Source organism: Copadichromis virginalis, linkage group LG12 (genome assembly GCF_057382275.1).
Source record: "Copadichromis virginalis isolate Kocher_CV1m ecotype Utaka linkage group LG12, C_Virginalis_male_GT1.1, whole genome shotgun sequence".
Taxonomy (NCBI): domain Eukaryota; kingdom Metazoa; phylum Chordata; class Actinopteri; order Cichliformes; family Cichlidae; genus Copadichromis; species Copadichromis virginalis.
In genome coordinates this window covers 9,444,205-9,463,520 of record NC_140629.1, presented here as the reverse complement: position 1 = coordinate 9,463,520, position 19,316 = coordinate 9,444,205, and the positions used below count along the sequence as shown (strand labels likewise).

Here is a 19,316-nt window from a genome sequence, read left to right as displayed (position 1 = left end):
GCTCTTGGCTCTTTCAAAGGAAGAGTACCCAGCCACTGGTACAGATATGTGGACGACACCTGGGTCAAAATCAAGACACAAGAAGTGGAATCCTTCACTGCGCACATCAACGCTGTGGATAAAAACATCATGTTCACCAGGGAAGACACAAAGGACAACTGTCTGCCTTTCCTGGACTGCGCTGTGCACATTGAAGAGAATGGCAAACTCAACATCGAAGTTTACCGGAAGCCCACACACACGGACCAGTACGTCCTCTTTGACTCCCATCACCCTTTGGAACACAAACTTGGAGTAATCAGGACCCTACACCACCGGGCAGAACATGTTCCCTCTAAGCCTGAAGGAAAAAAGAAGGAACACACACATGTAAAGGAAGCACTCAAAACCTGCGGCTATCCTAAATGGGCGTTCTTAAAGTCAGCAAAGAGGCACAGAAAAGAAGACCAGACACCAGCGAGGGAGGATAAGAAGGACAGACGCAACAACATTGTCATCCCCTATGTAGCCGGTGTATCAGAGAAGCTCAGGAGAGTTTTCTCCAAGCATGACATCCCAGTGTATTTCAGACCCAGCAACACGCTCAGACAAAAACTGGTTCACCCGAAAGACAAAACGCCAAAACACAAACTTAACAATGTGGTGTATGCTGTACAGTGCAGCGAGGAATGCTCAGATCTCTACATTGGAGAGACCAAACAGGCATTTCACAAGCGCATGGCACAACACAGAAGAGCCACCTCCACAGGACAAGACTCAGCAGTCCATCTGCATCTTAAGGATAAAGGACACTCTTTCGAGGATGCCAATGTTCACATTTTGGACAGAGAGGACAGATGGTTTGAAAGAGGAGTGAAAGAAGCCATCTATGTCCACTGTGAGCGACCATCTTTGAACAGAGGCGGGGGTTTACGACACCAACTCTCTGCCATCTATAATCCAGTTTTGAGATCCCTTCCCAGACGCCTTAACGCCCACTCACATCCTGGGCCATCTGACCTCAGGAATTCGCATGATAAGGTGGGGCCAGGTTTCACAATGAACACACCCGAAACTCTGGCTGATTGGGACCCACGCCCAGTTTCCCACCTTGGCTCAGGCGATTAGAGGATCATCAGGGGGTCCTTTTGTCCCTCTGTGGGGGTTTACTCCCACTAGGTTTATATCTGGGACTCTCCACCATTTGACCTTAGAACTGAAGAAGCTTCTCGGATGAGAGGTGAAACGTCTTCAAGCAACTTAAAGAAGTCCAGACGCTTTTCTTTGCAAGCTCCTTTGACTACGATGACCTGGATGACTGAGAACCTTCACAGACATGCTGCTAAAAATACTAAGTCTATGTAGTTCATACTTTAAAAGCACCTGCATATATAATAACACTGTGTTAAAATTGCAGTATTGATGTCCACACATATATTTAGATGTATACTGGGTTTTAAAATGAGGCCAGTCTTTTTTAAGTGAGGCTACTAAAGTCTAATCCTGAGCTGACTTTTCCCTCTCCTGAGCAGTGGACCAGTGTTTTGGCTTTGCCACTACATTGAGCAGATATGGCCATTTTCACAAAAGTCTAATATTGATCTATGGGACAGCAGCCCATTCCTATTTTGCCTTTACTGTATGGTTATCAGAAAAGAACCAGAGGCAGTGTGTGGATGGAGTAAAAGATGAAAAAGGTTTTTTGCTGGACTCTCTTAAAGCAGATTTTTTTTTAAATAAAATGATCGCAATGCACCATTTTAATGAAGTTCTTGTCATTGAAATCCATTTTAATAAGCTAGACTAAGGCAGAGCTACCACAGCGACAATCTCACTTGCATTGGACCTCAGAACGGGGAAATATTGCTCTCATTCCAGCTGCTTTGCCCATCTTTCTCTGAGTGATTCAGCTGTTTTGGATGGATTTATCAAGTGACTCGGAAAACTGCAAAAGAGTGAGAAGAGGATTGGGGAGGAGAGCTGATCAAGTGGTTTACTCTAATGAGGCCTGTCAACAGTGTTCTGCCTATAAACAAATAGGGTTGACAGATGACACAATGGCGGCAGTCGTTCCCTTCTCTCCAGTAAACCACCTGTCGATGTCGCTTTGGACTCCAGTAAATGTGTTGCTTTGTCAAAAAAGCTTACGGCCACTTTCTCTCTCTCGTTCTCGCTCACTGTCTCTCACACAATCAGTCTTGCTTGCTCTTCCACTTCTGTTAAACTCAGCCTCAAATTTTTTAGGGCATCGCAGAAAGTCATTAGTTATTATTTGCTTTGCTGTCTCTCTTCCCACACAGATGCTGTCACTTGACAGCTCTCTGCCTGTGCTCAAGAAATTATGAATTATGCCTGTGTCTCACTCTCTACAGGGACGGCAAATGGGAAGCACCAACCATAGAGTTTCTTCTTTGTTTATTGCGTTCTCAACCCCCACCCCCACCCCCCAAAAAAGACACCAACTCACGGCCTGTCAATCTTAACTACCACAGTTACCAAAATTGCACCGATTGCACCATATTGTGACAAACTGCCTAATTTGTATCAGCGTTTCAAGACTTGTGAGTTTCACAAAGAGAAAGAAGATCACTTTTTCTGTTGTTGTTGTCATTTGTATCCAGCAAAGTGGAGACCACCCGCCATGAAATGTTCTCCATTTCTTAATTTTACCCCAAACACCAGCATGGAGTCATCGCCGTTGCCCCAATGCCATTCATTCGGGTTTGATTGGTATTCATTCAGAAGTCTGCTCAGTGCGTCGCAAGCTGTGCAGCCTCAGTATGAAGCTGTTTGACTTTAGTAAGAGCATGTCAGATTAAAATGTAATTCATCAGAGAGATTGGAGGCATAAGAGTCAGGGCAGGCTTTTGGTCTCTTGCAGTTCCCAGCACATTGCATATTTGGCTCTTTAATCCAGTGGTGGGTATAAGGCCCGGAGGCTCCAAAAGGCTCTGAGAAAACACATGTGACAGGCCCTAAGCCAATGACTCACATTAAATATGGGTGCTGTATACCCATTTGAAGCCATATGAGAGGATGGCAAACAACTGGGGGCTTGCAGCTTGTTGCCTAAGAGGATTTTCAAATAGACTGGATTTTTTTTCCCTCACATTCTTTTATGCATTCAAAATAATAAGAGCATTGTGCAGTTTGCTGTGGTCACATTGGGTTTTTGTGTTATATAATGTAGTATATTATCGTGGTGTCACTTGCACAGGAAGCCTCTATACATCGTTACGTGTAGTTCAGATTATTAATGCTAATTCTTCTATAGATGATTTAGCTTTCCATTCAGAACTAGAAACATACTGCATGGTTGCCCGGGGCTCTGTGTTTCTGCCAATTTCCTTAGTGATGCTAGCATAGAGAAGCAGAAAGCACTGATTTAGGAAGTGTGTCAGTCCTTCCTAAGAACTTGTGCATAACTAATCCCGTAAAACCCATTGATCACTGACACAAGCCTTTAGACATATCGAGATATCGATTACAGATTCTTAAAGATGCTTATTTAGCATACAGGGCTTTCCCTTTTAACTGCAGCTTAGCACATGACCTAAACAGAGGCCTATTTCCAGCCTATAAATGCTTCATTTAGACCTGACCCACATGAACACTGCTAATACTGGTACTCTCATGAAATCATATCAAAACCCAATTCTGAAGGTTCATTTTGGGCATCAGAATGGATGTAGGAAAGGCAATGCCAGTTGACCCACAAGTTCAGGCAGGCCCCAAAGTCAAGCTCTGCTGCAATCCCAGCAGATCAACTGATCTCAGTGCCAGCCCACATCAGCTGATAGTTTAGCTGATACATTTCTATGAAGCCACACAGGGCACACTATTTAACCTTGTGTTAGCCCGCCCACAATTGCTGCACGTCTGTGGGTCACTTTGCAGCCCATCTTTCATTTCTGATTCATTGGATTAAAATCTAAAGGGTTTAGGTGAAGTCTCATGCATTATGTATGCATGTCTCTATAATCTCCAAATACATTATGTACTCCTAGAGTAAATTAACCTGGTGTTATGAATAGTGCAAGTCCACCTAAAAAGGAACCAAGAGTTTCCCTTTGAGTGGGACCAGTTTGAAATTTTACTTTATCTCTGGTTTTGCAATTATTCTCACTTCTAATTGATTCGATTTAAGAAAAGCTCCTTTCTCTAAGATCCCAGAGGACTGACATTTTACATGTGTTTGCATGTCAGAGATTCCTTAACTTTAAAACGTAGCTATAGATCATGATAACATCTTGTATCATGCCGTTTTCTGAGTGAGGACAGTCCAGTTATGTTGTATTGAAGTTTCACCAGTAGTGCAGACACAGATCCCACAATATTTATCTTAAAATGAAATTAAACAATATAATATAAAGAAGTAAGAATATCGCACTACATTTTTAAAAGAAGACTAACAATTAGATGAGCGTTGTTTATTGAAGCTCGCATATTCTGCATTCTTTCCAGCCGAAGTGGAACTCTAACACAACACTTTTATGCTGATTACAGAAAGTTAAACACTTGCATTAATAATTTTGTTGGCATTAGTAATTGAAGGAGAAAACTAATTTGGATTTTTTTTTTTTCTAAATCTCTAATTGGCAGTAAAGACATTCTGATTCTGGTATTAGTGAATTAAACATACTGCAAAGGTATCAATGTCATTACTGCATGAAAAGAAAAATTACATGGTCACCAGATACCTGTATTTATGAAAAAAGTATTTAAATAATTGATGCAGCATCAGTAATTCTAAATAACGCATTGATCTATGTTGATTAGTTAAAAATTTCTAATTATTTAATACAAAAATAAAGTTAAAATACTATTTGCTAGTCTACAGTGTAATTCGAGAGTGGACTTAAAAATTAGCTCTCCCTCAAGAGTGACAAAAGAAAACAATAACACTGTGGACCAGTCACAGTTTCTTTATTAAGCTGTCCTCAAGTGAGATCCCCTAAAACAGCTAAAACCAGGAAGTAGAGTAGTTGAATGATTTATATTGTGAAGTTGAAGTTCACTTCAATTCAGTTTAATTGCAGTCTTATTTACACGACGACACTTGCCTAAAAGCACTTTATATGGTAAAGTAAAGACTCTATAACTCCTCCAAGATGTGTTAATCAATCTGGATAAAACTTGCTATATAAACTCCCTATGGGACCAGGATTATCAGTGTCTATGCAGCAATAATTAGTGGAGCGTGTGTGTCTGTGATCAAGTGTTCATCAAACAGGTATTACGATGGTACTTGTAACTGATTACTTGGCTTTAAACATAAAATATGTAGCTTACAAGAACAATAAATATGTATTTACTATTCATTTTTCATCTTTTGTTGTTTATGAACAGCCATTTTTGCCAACTGATTACAGGCTACTTATTCAAGTGTGTGTTTGGGTTTATAAAAAGTAGCCTGCACTACTTTGTAAAAAGTGAAGCTGTCAGTGTTTTATTTTATTTCCAGAAGTCAATACCAATAAGGCTCTCCAGTTGCAGTCTTTTAAAATTGTTTTGTATCTTCATGATGTTTGCCTATCAATTTTTTTGCCTTGGAACAGTCAGTCTCCTATGTACGTTCTCCATCACTAGAACAAAGTCTTCATCTTAAATCGTTCGAAGAGGCAATCCTGTCCGATCCATTTTGCTATGTCTGGCTCTGTTGTTCTTTAGTGCTACGTCTGTACTTTGAAGCACTTACTTGAAATATTGCACACCAGCTTCATTTGCACTCAGTGACTGTCCTTGTCATTGGAGGCTTTCGATATCTGTGAGACTGAATAAAGTTGTTTGTTTTTAAATCAATTTCTTCTGACTTTTTATTCTCTCACCCACTCCCTTCTCTCACGTACACACACAAAAGTTGTCTCTGTTCTTCTGCTTCTTCCTCTCATCTAATATCTTGCTATAAGTATGCTACACTTATTCAAGTATGTGCTCATCTTTTTCATCTATATTTGACTTAATTTGAAAAAAAAAACTATTTCATTCACTACATGTTGAATGTCAGTCTTACAATCAAAGTGCAGCAGTGCTTTATATGTGAAATATGTAATAATTATATTTCCCGCAATATCGATCGATCGATCGATCGATATGGAACTTTTTGGATTGTATTAGAGATCAACTTCTATACCTGCTGCCAGTTAGATTTTTTCCTTAAGTGGTAGTACAGGAATCAAGAACCAGTTTTTGTAGAGAACCAGTTCCCAGTAGTCTACTTCCGTGGAATTGTTAGTCGTCTTTGTTCCTGATCCAGTTTATCCCACTTACTTGCACTGACACAATCAGCTGATTTCAGTTTGTATGCTGGAGGAGAAAAATAGTTGCACATTCTACAGCATGGATATGGATGTTTTATTTTTATTGCAGAAAAGGAAGAGAGGACGATGGTAAAGTGCAAACTGCATTCAGGACAGAAACAACTACATTATACTGCTAAGTCAACTTCGACTTTTTACAAGCACCTGTACAGACAACATGCTAATGCTAAGTTAGCCAAGATCTCATAGTGACATTAAATCTGAGTGAATGCTGACCCCACCCCAGCAACCAGACCCTGAAGCACAACAGGAAACTAATGGATGAGCAGTCAGGCTGCAGCCTCTGTTTCTACCAGTTCTACAGCAGAATGACTGTTGAGATCACTTTGAAGTCTCTTTGTGCTGGTTTTTATCTTTCGGTGTGTGTTGTTGGCTTTATGTTCCTACCTAAATACTGAGAGAAAGATCATATGTGTGTCCTCATTAGGACAGGAATTTGTGTTAGTGTGTGAGATTTGACCACACAGCATCTAATTAATTTGCATGAATGTAATGTATTTGATATGCTGCTTGGAGATGGTGGTGACTCTCATAGTTGCACCAGTGGGAACCCAATAAGAATTGATAATTAATCAAATTGATAAGCAATACAGATAATGCAATTGGAATCTCTAAATTCTTATCATTTCCCATTCCCAGTCCATGAACTGGAGGTTAAACTTAAGCTTATGTATTTAAGGACTAAAAATGCGCAGCCAGCCAGAAAGGACATCAAAGATGACTGACTTGGCTTCTTTTTTACTACACCTTCCAGGACATTTCCAAATCTGAAAGAAACAGTTAGAGAATACTGCTCTTTGAACAGCATGGAAAGCTGTGCTTACTAATTCAGAAAAAGAAGAAGAAGAGACTTCATGGATGGAAGGATTGTGGTAAAATAAAAATAAAAAAAGTATCAAAAGGTATTTCTATAGCACATAAAATACAACAAAGTTGACCAAAGTGCTTCACAGTCGGTCAGAGCAATAGCATAAGACAGAATAAAAAAAAGAAACAGTTAAAAGGAGGGCAGAAAACAATATGACAATTGTTTGAAACAAAAACTAGCCATGAAATAACATACTAGTTTGGATCAAAAGCCAGAGTAAAATAATAAGTTTTAAGACGCAATTTAAAAGACTGGATGGACTCGGAGGAACGAATATAAGGAGGGAGGTTATTCCAGAGTCTGGGAGCTATGACAGCAAAGGCCCGATCAACTCTGGACTTCAGACGAGACCTCGGTTGCGTCAGGAGCATTTGATTGGAAGATCTAAGTGCCTTATTAGGGATAATAAGGCACAGTTATTGAAGGGAACGAAGGGCAGTTATTAGTCACTGAATATTTATTATTTATATTTATTTTGAATTTTTTCTGAATTCACTAAAAATACTTTCAAGTTCCCTGCAACATAAATTGCAACAATTTGTAGATCAAGGAAGTGCAACTGAAAAAGTATTTGCTTTTGGAACTGTACAGTGCATAAAAGGATCAAGTCCAGTTTTACCTGTTCACATTATGGTCTTATTAATAGTACAGTGACTCCCTGAGCTGTTCCTTTGTTTTAGATTTATGTCATGTTAGAAGTAACAAATATATTGCACATATGGCACATCTTCTCGTAACAAATACCACAGATTCAAACAACTGGCAGAAACGTCTTAATAATTTTAGAAAATAATTAAACTTAACTTGATTCAGCACAGCACTTTAGGTGTTTTTCAGTGGTCCCAAATGCAGGGTAGCAAAACTCTAATTGAATCTAATCTAATCTAAGGTGTGCAACACTACACATAGGCACACGGAGTTGCTAACTCTCTTACCTTCTCTGTTGATCCAGGACTGAAGGTGCGTGAAGTGATGATCAACGTGTCACGCCAGCAGGTGGAAGATTTCCATGGCCCCGAGGACTACTGGTGTCTCTGTGTTGCCTGGAGCCACTTGGGCACATCCAAGAGTCGAAAGGCTACTGTTCGCATCGCTTGTGAGTTTGCAACTCTCCCCTAAGATGTGAAAATTTAGGGCATGAATTTTCAAGTTTATGTAAAAGAGAAATGGTATAAAGACTCAAAGTTTTAACAGCAAACTTGTGACTTTAGTTTTGGCTTGCAATCTTGATTGCAAGATTGAATGAAATGATTGAATAAACATACAACATATTTTAGAGAAGATGTTCATTAAACACAAAAGAACTATAGATGATAACCAATCATGCATATATGACTCTTCCATTTTATCTCAAAATCAGTCCTTTTCCTATACTGCAGGGTACTTCATGATGCTATAGATGTCACCACATTTGGTCCATAAATATGATTTATACTTTTATTTTGAGGGCATCTCCTCCAATTTACACATCAAAGTGTGTGCTGGGGAGTGCTAGTGCATATGTGGAAAAGGGGCATAAAGGCTTTTCTGTCTCCAAAGGGAGCCATGTGAAGTTTGATAAATGCGATGATACTTGTGTCAGCATTGTTTGTGGGAGAAGACTGCAAGATTGAAAATGAAAAATAATCTGGGGGTGTGGAGTTAGAAGAAAGGGGATTTACTGGGGCTCATCTCTGCTTGAGGCTAGAGGATAAGGATATATTAGCTGCTACTACCTTGACACAATGAAACCTCTGAGCAAACTGCCAGTGGTACCCAGGGTTTCTGGGTATTGTAGGCAAAAAGATATGTAAAGCTAAATCAATGGAGAACTCTTTAAATGGCTCTTGTAATGAGCTGCATGTAAGACCCATGGACTAAAACAAAGTTTACAAATATACAAACTACACTGCACAAGTTCAGCTGAGAAATGTAAAGGCTTGAACCTGCACAGACATCCAGCTGTTTCTTTGTCACTAATAGATCAACGGATAAAAGAGAGATGACATAAAATCCTCAAGCACATTGAATTATAGTATGACTAGCTCTCGGGTACTGGAAAAGTGATTTTTCCCCACATAGGTCTGTGTGATAGCTTTATAATGACATCAAATGACCACTCAGACCTCTCTGACATATGATTTACAGCATCTGTTCCCAACAAAGGACAACAACCCTGTTTCATTGGACCAAAATCTGTGACCATGGCAGCAAAAACTTTTTATCAAATGAATAATTAATTCCCACAAAATAATATTGTCTAACCAAATGGGACGCTTTTTTTATTTACAGCTACTGGTGTCCAGCAACCAATACTGTTTTCAATTTTTAGAGCTCAAATCTGAAGGTGTGGAGTGAAAAAGACATGTATTTGGCAAGGTTCATGTCTACTTGACACTGCTATGCTGGTAGAGGTAATGCCAGGATAACGTGAACTTCTGATGGAATCGTGGGCTGTATTCAGAACAAGCATAATGGCACTCACAGTCCAAGTTATGAAGCTTCAAGCTGAGTGCTTTTAATGTTGGTATTTGTAAATGAAAAGGGACAAACAAGGAGTGGGCTTCACTGAGAAACTGACAAACCACACTCTGCTTTGTCCTGGTTTTTGAGACTAATTAGAACAGTAGTAGCTGAATTGCTCTGTGGGTAATAAGGGCTCCTTTTTCAAAGAAAGAGGATGCTAGCTTAGTGGCCCATTATGTTAGCAAACAAAATTATAACCTTCAATCAAAAGTGATCTATTTTTTTGTTAACACTGGTTAAAAAGCATAGAAACACAGAAATACTGAGAGGTTCTGCTGAAAATGTACTTCCTTATCTTATAGTAAGAAATTTCAGAGATTCACTGTGTAGTTAAAGGAGAGTTTCACCAGTCTGGCCCAACTCAGGTCAAAGTTTGCTGTATGTAAAGTGACTCTGACATTGATTTATTTATGCAGGCATGTACTCCAAGGGTCTATATATTTTTAAAAAAATACTAGTTAATACAGCATTATAATAACATGACCATGTTATAACAAAATATTTGTGTGTCTCATGTTTTATTCAAGTTTTTTTAACCTTTGGTCCATTTGCTTACTTTATCTAAAGCAGTCTCTGAAGAAAATGTTGCACACTCCAACTTCAAAGTTGTAGCGACCAGTTGTATTTAAATAATGCCATATAACAAATTAACAAAACTATCTGGCAAATGATTTACAGTGTCTGTCCCCAAAGAGAGCGGAGTGTACAGACAACAGAGCCCTCTCCTTGGACCAAACTGTGCAAGCGCAACAAGCTGATTTTATCTTGAATTTGATTTTTTAGCAATGAAATAATCAATTCCCAACAAAATGCTCTCAAGTTAGACACAATCAGCTACTTTCAACCACTCCTGTCTGAGACCAATACTGCTGCATGTCAGTAACCTCTAGTTAGAGGTTACAGAATTTGTAAGCCAAGCGAAAGTCAAAATAAATTAAATACAGTAAGAAAGCAACATATTTCTTTTGTCCTTTGAGAGAAAAAAGCATATGTTTGGTGAATGACAGTAACTGTCGAGCTCTTTATCTACTGAGATTTGGGTGTCACTGTGTTTGCAGTCATTTTACACTGAGTGTAGCTGCCAGCTGAACTGAGGTTTTGACTGCAGGCTCAACACCTTCCCTCCTGTATGTGGATCTTTTACATGCAAGCAACCTCTTGTGATCCCAAGGGTTCATAAAAACCCATTCATAACTGAAGTGAAAATTTCAAAGGCACATTCCTGCTTTATGTTTTAACTGGTTTTCAGTGAATAGCTGCAGCGCAATAAGCTATCAAAGGCAGTTTGGAAAATGGGCCGAATAGGATCTGTCACTATTGTATGCACATGAGTGCCCAGGATGATCATAGCAATCCTGCTCACTTCATCCATCCAGCATATCCTTCAAACCACCTTGTTAACAGATTACCCAGCACAGGGCCATTGGATCCTCTCTATCGTATACAGGCTACATTGGATTTTGAAGGTCGTGGTGTGCAGAGGGGCAAGCCTGCGTGTTAGCTGCTAAAGGGAATTGAGGCCAGGCTGACCGTGACACTTGACACCTGACAGCAGCCTCTTATCTCCCCATACAGACCTGAGGAAAAACTTTGAGCAGGACCCCCAGGGGAAGGAGGTCCCAATCAATGGGATGATCGTTCTGCACTGTCGTCCTCCGGAGGGAGTGCCCGCTGCAGAGGTAAGTCCGCTGCTCCTCAGCTCCGCCTGTCCCAAAAGAGAAGAAGCTTATACTCCCACTGAGCAGAAAACATACGCATCAGAGCGGATACTTATTCTGTGAGAGTAGCTCTGTGCCACTCAGAAAGTCGATTCTACCTTCAGCTCCGCTTTCTCTGACCTTTAGGAGATTGATATAGTTGTGTTTAGAAACTAGTGATAAGTGCACATAAATATTTGGACACAAAGGCACTGGCTTCAAAGTCAGCTAGACACCTCCTGATGAAGAGGATTCACAATATAGCTTTTAATCCAAACCTCTATCCACAATGTTGTCAATAAGATCTACACATCAGCCTTTCACATGTTCTCTTAGCCATGCAAACCAGAAACATCTGGCTTCAAATGCAGAAGTGGGATGTTGCTCCCTGTCCTCCTGGGTTCTATTGTTTGATCTGTCAGCTTCTACTGCGTGCTCATAAAAGGGTTGATTGTGCCTTGCGGTTACTATATGGATATTCAGGATAGGGATTGCACCACTGCACCTAAGAAATTATTTACAAAGAACAGTGGATATTTTTCACTTGTCTGTTATCTGGGCTGAGTTTATTTACATGCACATCGTGTCCCATTTTCTCCCTCAAAGTCTGTTCCTGGGGAGGCTCATATATTACAATTACCATGAGAAACTTCATTAGTTATGGCTTTGATATGATCGCGACCTCTGATCTTCCGCAGCTTTCATTAGTAAATCATAAGAAGACATATGCACCATACTCCAAGAGACAAAAGTAAATCTTTCTTTTCCATATAGCTCGAGTCTTTCTCAAACAAAACTGTCATATTGGTACCAACTGTGTTGTCTTTCTTTGTCATGAATAACGACATAGTTTGGTTTCTAGCGGACGTAAGTCTCATACAGCATTTATCCCTTCTAAAGCTGAGCAATTGCCAGTAGGGCCAAGAACACATTCAGGTTTTCAAGGGTAAGTTCATATCATACCTGTATATCATCTTTTTTCATAACTTTGAAAAATTAATCATATGTGATCTACCTGTGTTGTTGAATGTCCTCAGGTTTCCTAAAGATTGGATTTCATCCATATTACAAACTCCTGATCCACATTATTTGTTACATTTACTTCAGCATGCAGATTATCAACATGTTTTACTGACAGCAAAAAATCTCAAGACGCGGTCACAGCAACAACTTGGCTTTATGTCTTATGCATTTCTTCATCACGTTAAACTTTCTTGACACAGTAATCAAAGTGAAACATATATATCTGCTAATTACTTTTTATGAGTTTAAGCTCAAGAGCACATCACGACCGCGTAGGTGTTCTGATAAGATTTGATTATCTGTATTTATGCTATAATTAGATAGCACACTGACTGCCATCAGATCCTTGCTATGTAGGTGTGGTGTAATTACAGTTTTGTTTCCACCAAATGTCCACCAAAACCATAACCACTTATTTAGTTAGACCTTTTTTTTATTCTAAGCAGGTGCTTTTATCACAGATACAAGGCCTTGGCTTAATAATCAGCCCATCAGTCATAGTAGTTATTGTTGTGACCCATATATTTTTCCACCATGTTCTGTTTTGTGGTCCTCAGCTTCAGCTGACAAGTTTCCAGGTCCTCTAAGATCTGTCAGTATATGATACAGTGTTCTGGCTACAATGTTTGAGTAAAGGAGTAAATTCATGTCTTCAGAAACCTCCATTTTTTGGACAGGTTAAAGCTGATTACTGCAATAAAAGTCAATAACCTAGTAGACTATATTTGTTTAATCTTTTATTTTCTAGCATTTTATACATCATATTATTAAATTGTTATTTGAGAACATATTTCTGTTGTTTTCTGAGTTTCTGACTTTGTATACATAAATGTGGCCAGTAAAAGTAAGAGCATGTGAACATTTAGATAGATGGTGCAAGTCCCTGTCATCTTTTTGCTAACACTTAATTATAAGGGTTTAACTGTAACTGGATGTTTGTCTTTTAATGTCTGTTACTTGATGACCCTGATAACAAGTCAGGTGAAGCTCAGGATCAGGTCTAGGTCAGATAACAGTCAGACAATATTGTTATAAAGTTTTTAAAGGACACCTATATGCTCTCTTGGATTTTTTGTCATATGTTCCGTTATACCAGTGAGCTCCATCTCTGAACATGTTTTTTCTAATCTTGGCTCTTTATGATGTCAGTAAGAGCAGATTTCCCTGATATAGTCACCTCAGGTGTGCTCTAGATGCGAGCACAACAGTCGCACCCATACTCTTTCTTCTGAACCTTCTGTTTATGAGGGGCAACCAATCTGAACAAAGTTGCCTTAAAAGAAGTTGGGATGGAGTTGAAAAGGCTTGTTTTAAGGTGAGGATGAATAGGGGAACTGCACCAAGTGTCAGTATATCATAAAAAAGGATTATTTGAACTGTGTATCAAGCAGAGCTACTCTAAGATCCACAGAGGATGCCATCGCCCACGTCCTACACACCACTCTCAGCCATGTGGACAAGAAACAGGGTAACTATGTGCGAATGCTGTTTGTTGATTACAGTTCAGCGTTTAACACAATAGTGCCCTGCAGACTGTTCACAAAGCTGAGGGATCTGGGACTTAACAGCCATCTGTGTGCATGGGTGTTGGACTTCCTCACTGGCAGAACTCAGGTGGTGAGGGTGGGCAGGTGCTTCTCCAACAGCATCACCATCAACACAGGAGCACCTCAGGGATGTGTCCTCTCGCCATTGCTCTACTCCCTCTACACTTCAGACTGTGTGGCCACCCATGGCTCCAACACCATTGTGAAGTTTGCTGACGACACAGTGGTGTTGGGTGCCATCTCCAACAACGATGAGACGGCCTACATGGATGAAGTGAAGAATCTGGCATCGTGGTGCCAGGACAACCACCTCCAGCTGAACGTCAGCAAGACCAAGGAGCTGGTGGTGGACTTCAGAAGGAGTCAGCACAGAGACTACAAGCCCATTATCATCAATGGAGCTCCAGTGGAGAGGGTGCAGTCCTTCAAGTATCTTGGTGTCCACATCTCCTCAGACCTGACATGGGCTGCCCATATTCAGGTCCAGACCAAAAAGGCTAGGCAGCGCCTGTATCACCTACGACAACTGAGGAAGTTCAGGGTCTCTCCAAAGATCCTCAGGATTTTCTATACAGGCGCTGTGGAGAGCATCCTCACACAGAACATGACATGGTGGTTTGGGAACAGCTGTGTGAAGGACCAAAAAGCTCTCCAGAGAGTGATCCGTACAGCAGAACGCTGCTGCAGGATTGCTCTCCCCCCGCTTCAGGACACCTACACCAGAAGATGCCGGACTAGAGCAGCGCAGATACTGAAGGACCCGTCCCATCCTGGCAACAAACTGTTCCAACTTCTGCAATCTGGTAGAAGGTTCCGCATCTTCCGGGCAAGGACAGAGAGACTCAAGAGGAGCTTCTATCCCCAAGCCATCCGGGCCCTAAACACACACACCTGCCCTCTCACATCATCTATAATTGACTGAGACAGGACTCTTCCAGACACTAAACCAACGCACAATGTACATTTCAATTCCTTTAATTTTAAATATGTTTATATTGTCTATCCTGTAAAATAGTCAGATGTCTATTCATATTAATGTACAGAATTCACCTGCTTGCTGCTACTACTGCACATTCACCCAATGTATATACTATGTATATATATATATATATATATATATATATATATATAAAACAAACACCCAGCACGCCCCTGCGGGCGGTTTATCCTTCAAGCTCGGGTCCTCTACCAGAGGCCTGGGAGCTTGAGGGTCCTGCGCAGTATCTTAGCTGTTCCCAGGACTGCGCTCTTCTGGACAGAGATCTCCGATGTTGTTCCTGGGATCTGCTGGAGCCACTCGCCTAGCTTGGGAGTCACCGCACCTAGTGCTCCGATTACCACAGGGACCACCGTTACCTTCACCCTCCACATCCTCTCGAGCTCTTCTCTGAGCCCTTGGTATTTCTCCAGCTTCTCGTGCTCCTTCTTCCTGATATTGCTGTCATTCGGAACCGCTACATCGATCACTACGGCCGTCTTCTTCTGTTTGTCTACCACCACTATGTCCGGTTGGTTAGCCACCACCATTTTGTCCGTCTGTATCTGGAAGTCCCACAGGATCTTAGCTCGGTCATTCTCCACCACCCTTGGGGACATCTCCCATTTTGACCCCGGGGCTTCAAGGTTATATTCGGCACAGATGTTCCTGTACACTATGCCGGCCACTTGGTTATGGCGTTCCATGTATGCCTTGCCTGCTAGCATCTTGCACCCTGCTGTTATGTGCTGGATTGTCTCTGGGGCATCTTTACACAACCTGCACCTGGGGTCTTGCCTGGTGTGATAGACCCCAGCCTCAATGGATCTTGTGCTCAGAGCTTGTTCTTGTGCTGCCATGATTAGTGCCTCTGTGCTGTCTTTCAGTCCAGCTTTGTCCAGCCACTGGTAGGATTTTTGGATATCAGCCACCTCCTCTATCTGCCGGTGGTACATACCGTGCAGGGGCCTGTCCTTCCATGATGGTTCCTCGTCTCCCTCCTCTTTCTTGGGTTTCTGCTGCCTGAGGTATTCACTGAGCACTCGGTCAGTTGGGGCCATCTTCCCAATGTATTCTTGGATGTTCGTTGTCTCATCCTGGACTGTGGTGCTAACACTCACCAGCTGTTACCTCTAAAGAGCATTTTGTTGTTATTATTATATTTTTTGCTTCAAGCATTTAAATCATGGTTAGAGCCAACTTAAATGGAGGCTCCCAGGGAGATGGAGGACACGTTTCATACACAGTGACCTGCAGTACTCACTCATCAGGGCAAATAGTGTTCAAATGTCACCAAATACACATTTGGCACCAAATGTCCATTCCTCTTATTTTTATGTAGACTTGCAATAATCAGCATGAACAATATATGTGTGACTGCTGTGTGCAGGAAACAGATTTAGGCAGAGGTCAGCTTCTGGCCCCGCACTGTCTAAATGATTCAACATGAAAATGGAGGAGTGATGTCATTTCAGTGCTGCAGAACCCACGGCGTGGATAAAAATAGGTGAATCCGTGCGGCTCAGACCGAATCGCAATGTCCCATCTAGTCCTTTGTCAACACAAATGAGCCCGGCCACAAGAGATGGGAGTGAATAATGTAGGGAGCACAGGGCAGATATCTTCAGCCCAGTCGATTTCAGCGCACCTTGTCCATGAAATATTGAGATGGCGTCCGTGAGTGCGCTAGTATGAGGTTTCAGTGACTGCAGCTGCAGGATGGCTGCTGCTGTGGTAGGACCAATAGGATGCGAGAATGCAGTTTGAAGTGCGGCGCATAGGCTGTGTTTGGGAATCAACCTCGTCAGCAAGGATGTCAGTGTGAGCTAATGAGTCTCCAGTCACTCGCGGTGGAATCATTTTGCATTATGTGGTTACAACAGTTTATTTAGGCTGGAGTCTGACACTGAGCAGGAAGGTCTCCTGCACTCTGGAGATCTTTATTTGCACGAGGGAGGGGCCATGGCAGATGTCCTGTAGTCCACCTCCTTTTCTGTCGTTTAGTTATTCCTCCTACTCTGTAACAGTCAGCATTGTTTGTCTTTTCTGTTTCTTTCATTTATGTACAGAAACCCCTCTAAAACCATGAATACATAATTATGTATGATGAAGAAAAGCACTGACCTGACATTAGTTTGGCTTTGTTAACTCATTCACTGCCATTGAAAAACTTACGTTGACTGCCATTGACGTCTATAGACGTCAATTACGTTTTCAATGGGAGGGGCTAGAATACAACCTCGGGCAGCTTGTCAGTGAACTGCTTGAAATGTATTTTTCACAAAAAGCTCGTTTTCTCCCTTTTTTTGGTCAAAACAGGCATTTTTGGTGGAACCCACCTCTCTTCTACAGCTGATTACTAAAGAATGGAAAATGGTAGAAACAAGTTTTTTTTTTTGGATGGAAGAAGAGAGTCTGTTCTTCATTTTGGTAGGTTCAGCGTTTATGTGATCATAACACACAGTTTTCTGTGGCTCTTCAAAAATGAGTAAAAATGCTCAAAAACCCTGGCAGTGAATGAGTTAAGTAGTTATGAAAACATAATACAGCAGTGTCCTTTTTAATTGTGAAAACCTGTACAAAGACAGTTAAGTTCCTCATTGAAAAGGTGCAGTAGGTCAAGTGGAAGATTAAAGTTGTTGCATCTAGGCTGAGTGGTTTTATATCTCTGGGGCTCAAAATTTGCATGTTAGACAACACAGTGCTTGCTGAAACTTTTGATTGGGGGAGCTTGTGTTGTGGCTGTGAACAGTCAGACAGGAAGCTCCGCTGACACAACGCAGTTTTACCTCTCTAGATCACTTTCTTTGGAAATATAGTGTGCACCTGAGTCTTTCTAGTTATTATTATTGCCATACTTCAGTCTAAATCAAATCTAATTCTGTAAGACAGAATTTATATATTTATTTTTATGCAAAAACATTCCCATATAGACAAATTATGCTTTCTCTTTTGTTTGAGTAAAAAGAAATGTGATAAATGATCATACAAATGCATAATGTTAACTACAATCCTTTAAATCTCAGCAACTTGTGAGAAGTCAGCAAGTTTAAGTTTCTAATTAAGAAATTGTAGAAAACAGATAATGAGACACTGATACCTCCAGGTAGTGTTTGGTAAAATTAAATGTTGGCCTTAGAAGGAAAACGGTTCCTTTTCTTTCCCCAATTAAGAATATTCCCTTAACCATGAATACATTTAAAACTTTTTTTTTTTTTTTATTGTTTGTTTCCTTTAATGAGCTCTAACCTTTCAGACTTTCCACTGCATTTGAGGAGTCAAAAACCTTCAGATGTGGCAGTGGTTATCACTAGGTGTAAAGCTAGTGATAAAAATATAACTCCATGGAAGTTGTCATATTTGAGCTGAGTTACAAAGGTGGCCTGTAGTGACAAATAGAGAGCGGTAAATATTACGATATCTTAGTTTTCCATTGACTTGCACTAATAAAGATTATTTTCATCCAAATAAGGTATGTGCTTTTGCAATAGAACGAGGAAAAAGGAAGACACAAACCAATGAATCAACCAGCCAAACAGTCTGCATGTGGACCATTTGTAGCCTGTTTTAGGTTCCTCTTATCAATTACCCTTTGATCAACATATTCACTCAAAGACTGAAAAAAAGAAAAAGAACGGTGGAAATAACCAAAACATGGATACTTTGATTTTTAAGCATATTACTGTTTTAGCAAAGCAGTACATTAGCATTGTGGTTAGCACTGTTGCCTCACAGCAAGAAGGTCCTGCGTTCAATTCCACCATCACCATTATTCTGTGTGGAGCATGTTTTCCCCATGTTTTGTGGGTTCTCTCCGGGTACTCTGGCTTCCTCCCACAGTCCATAGACATGCAGTTAGTGGGGACATGTTTATTGGAAACGAATAGTTATGTCTATAACTTCTGTTCCCTTTCAGTCGATTCACTCGGTACAACACATAAGTATGGGATATCACGCCCTCGCGTGTCCTGGCTGAAGAAACCTTTAATCACGCCTTTAAGGCAGATGACGTGTGATGACACGCGCACGGCCCCGCCTGCACATATAGCCGCTGTCATCACAGTCATCCCTCAGTTCGATAGCCGCTCAGTGGGGCCACCTTGTGTTGTACCTCGTTCCTCTCCTTCAGGGAACAGAAGTTATAGACATAACTATTCGTTCCCTTTCAGTCGATTCACTCGGTACAACACATAAGTATGGGACATATATACACGCCCCACAGAGCAGCCACCGAACCGGAATCGGACCACCACATCCTTAGTGAGTGGTAGACCCAGCAGAAAGGACAGCATGAGCCACCGAAGGGGCTGTAACGTCCAACCGATAAAACCGCACAAAAGTGTGCGTTGATGCCCAACTAGCTGCTGCACAAATATCAGCTACAGGCACCCCTTTAAAAAG

The 19,316-nt window shown here is 41.0% G+C and overlaps 1 protein-coding gene across 2 annotated transcripts in view; it reads left to right on the top strand.

Moving 5' to 3' along the window:
• Positions 1 to 19,316, top strand: part of LOC146696509 (netrin receptor UNC5D-like) — a 286,577-nt gene that overhangs the window by 145,857 nt on the left and 121,404 nt on the right. For both annotated transcript variants that reach the window (XM_085474633.1, XM_085474632.1), the window contains exons 3-4: positions 8,120 to 8,263; positions 11,248 to 11,351. In XM_085474633.1, coding sequence (XP_085330759.1) covers positions 8,120 to 8,263; positions 11,248 to 11,351 — 248 coding nt within the window. The remainder of the gene's footprint in view (positions 1 to 8,119; positions 8,264 to 11,247; positions 11,352 to 19,316) is intronic.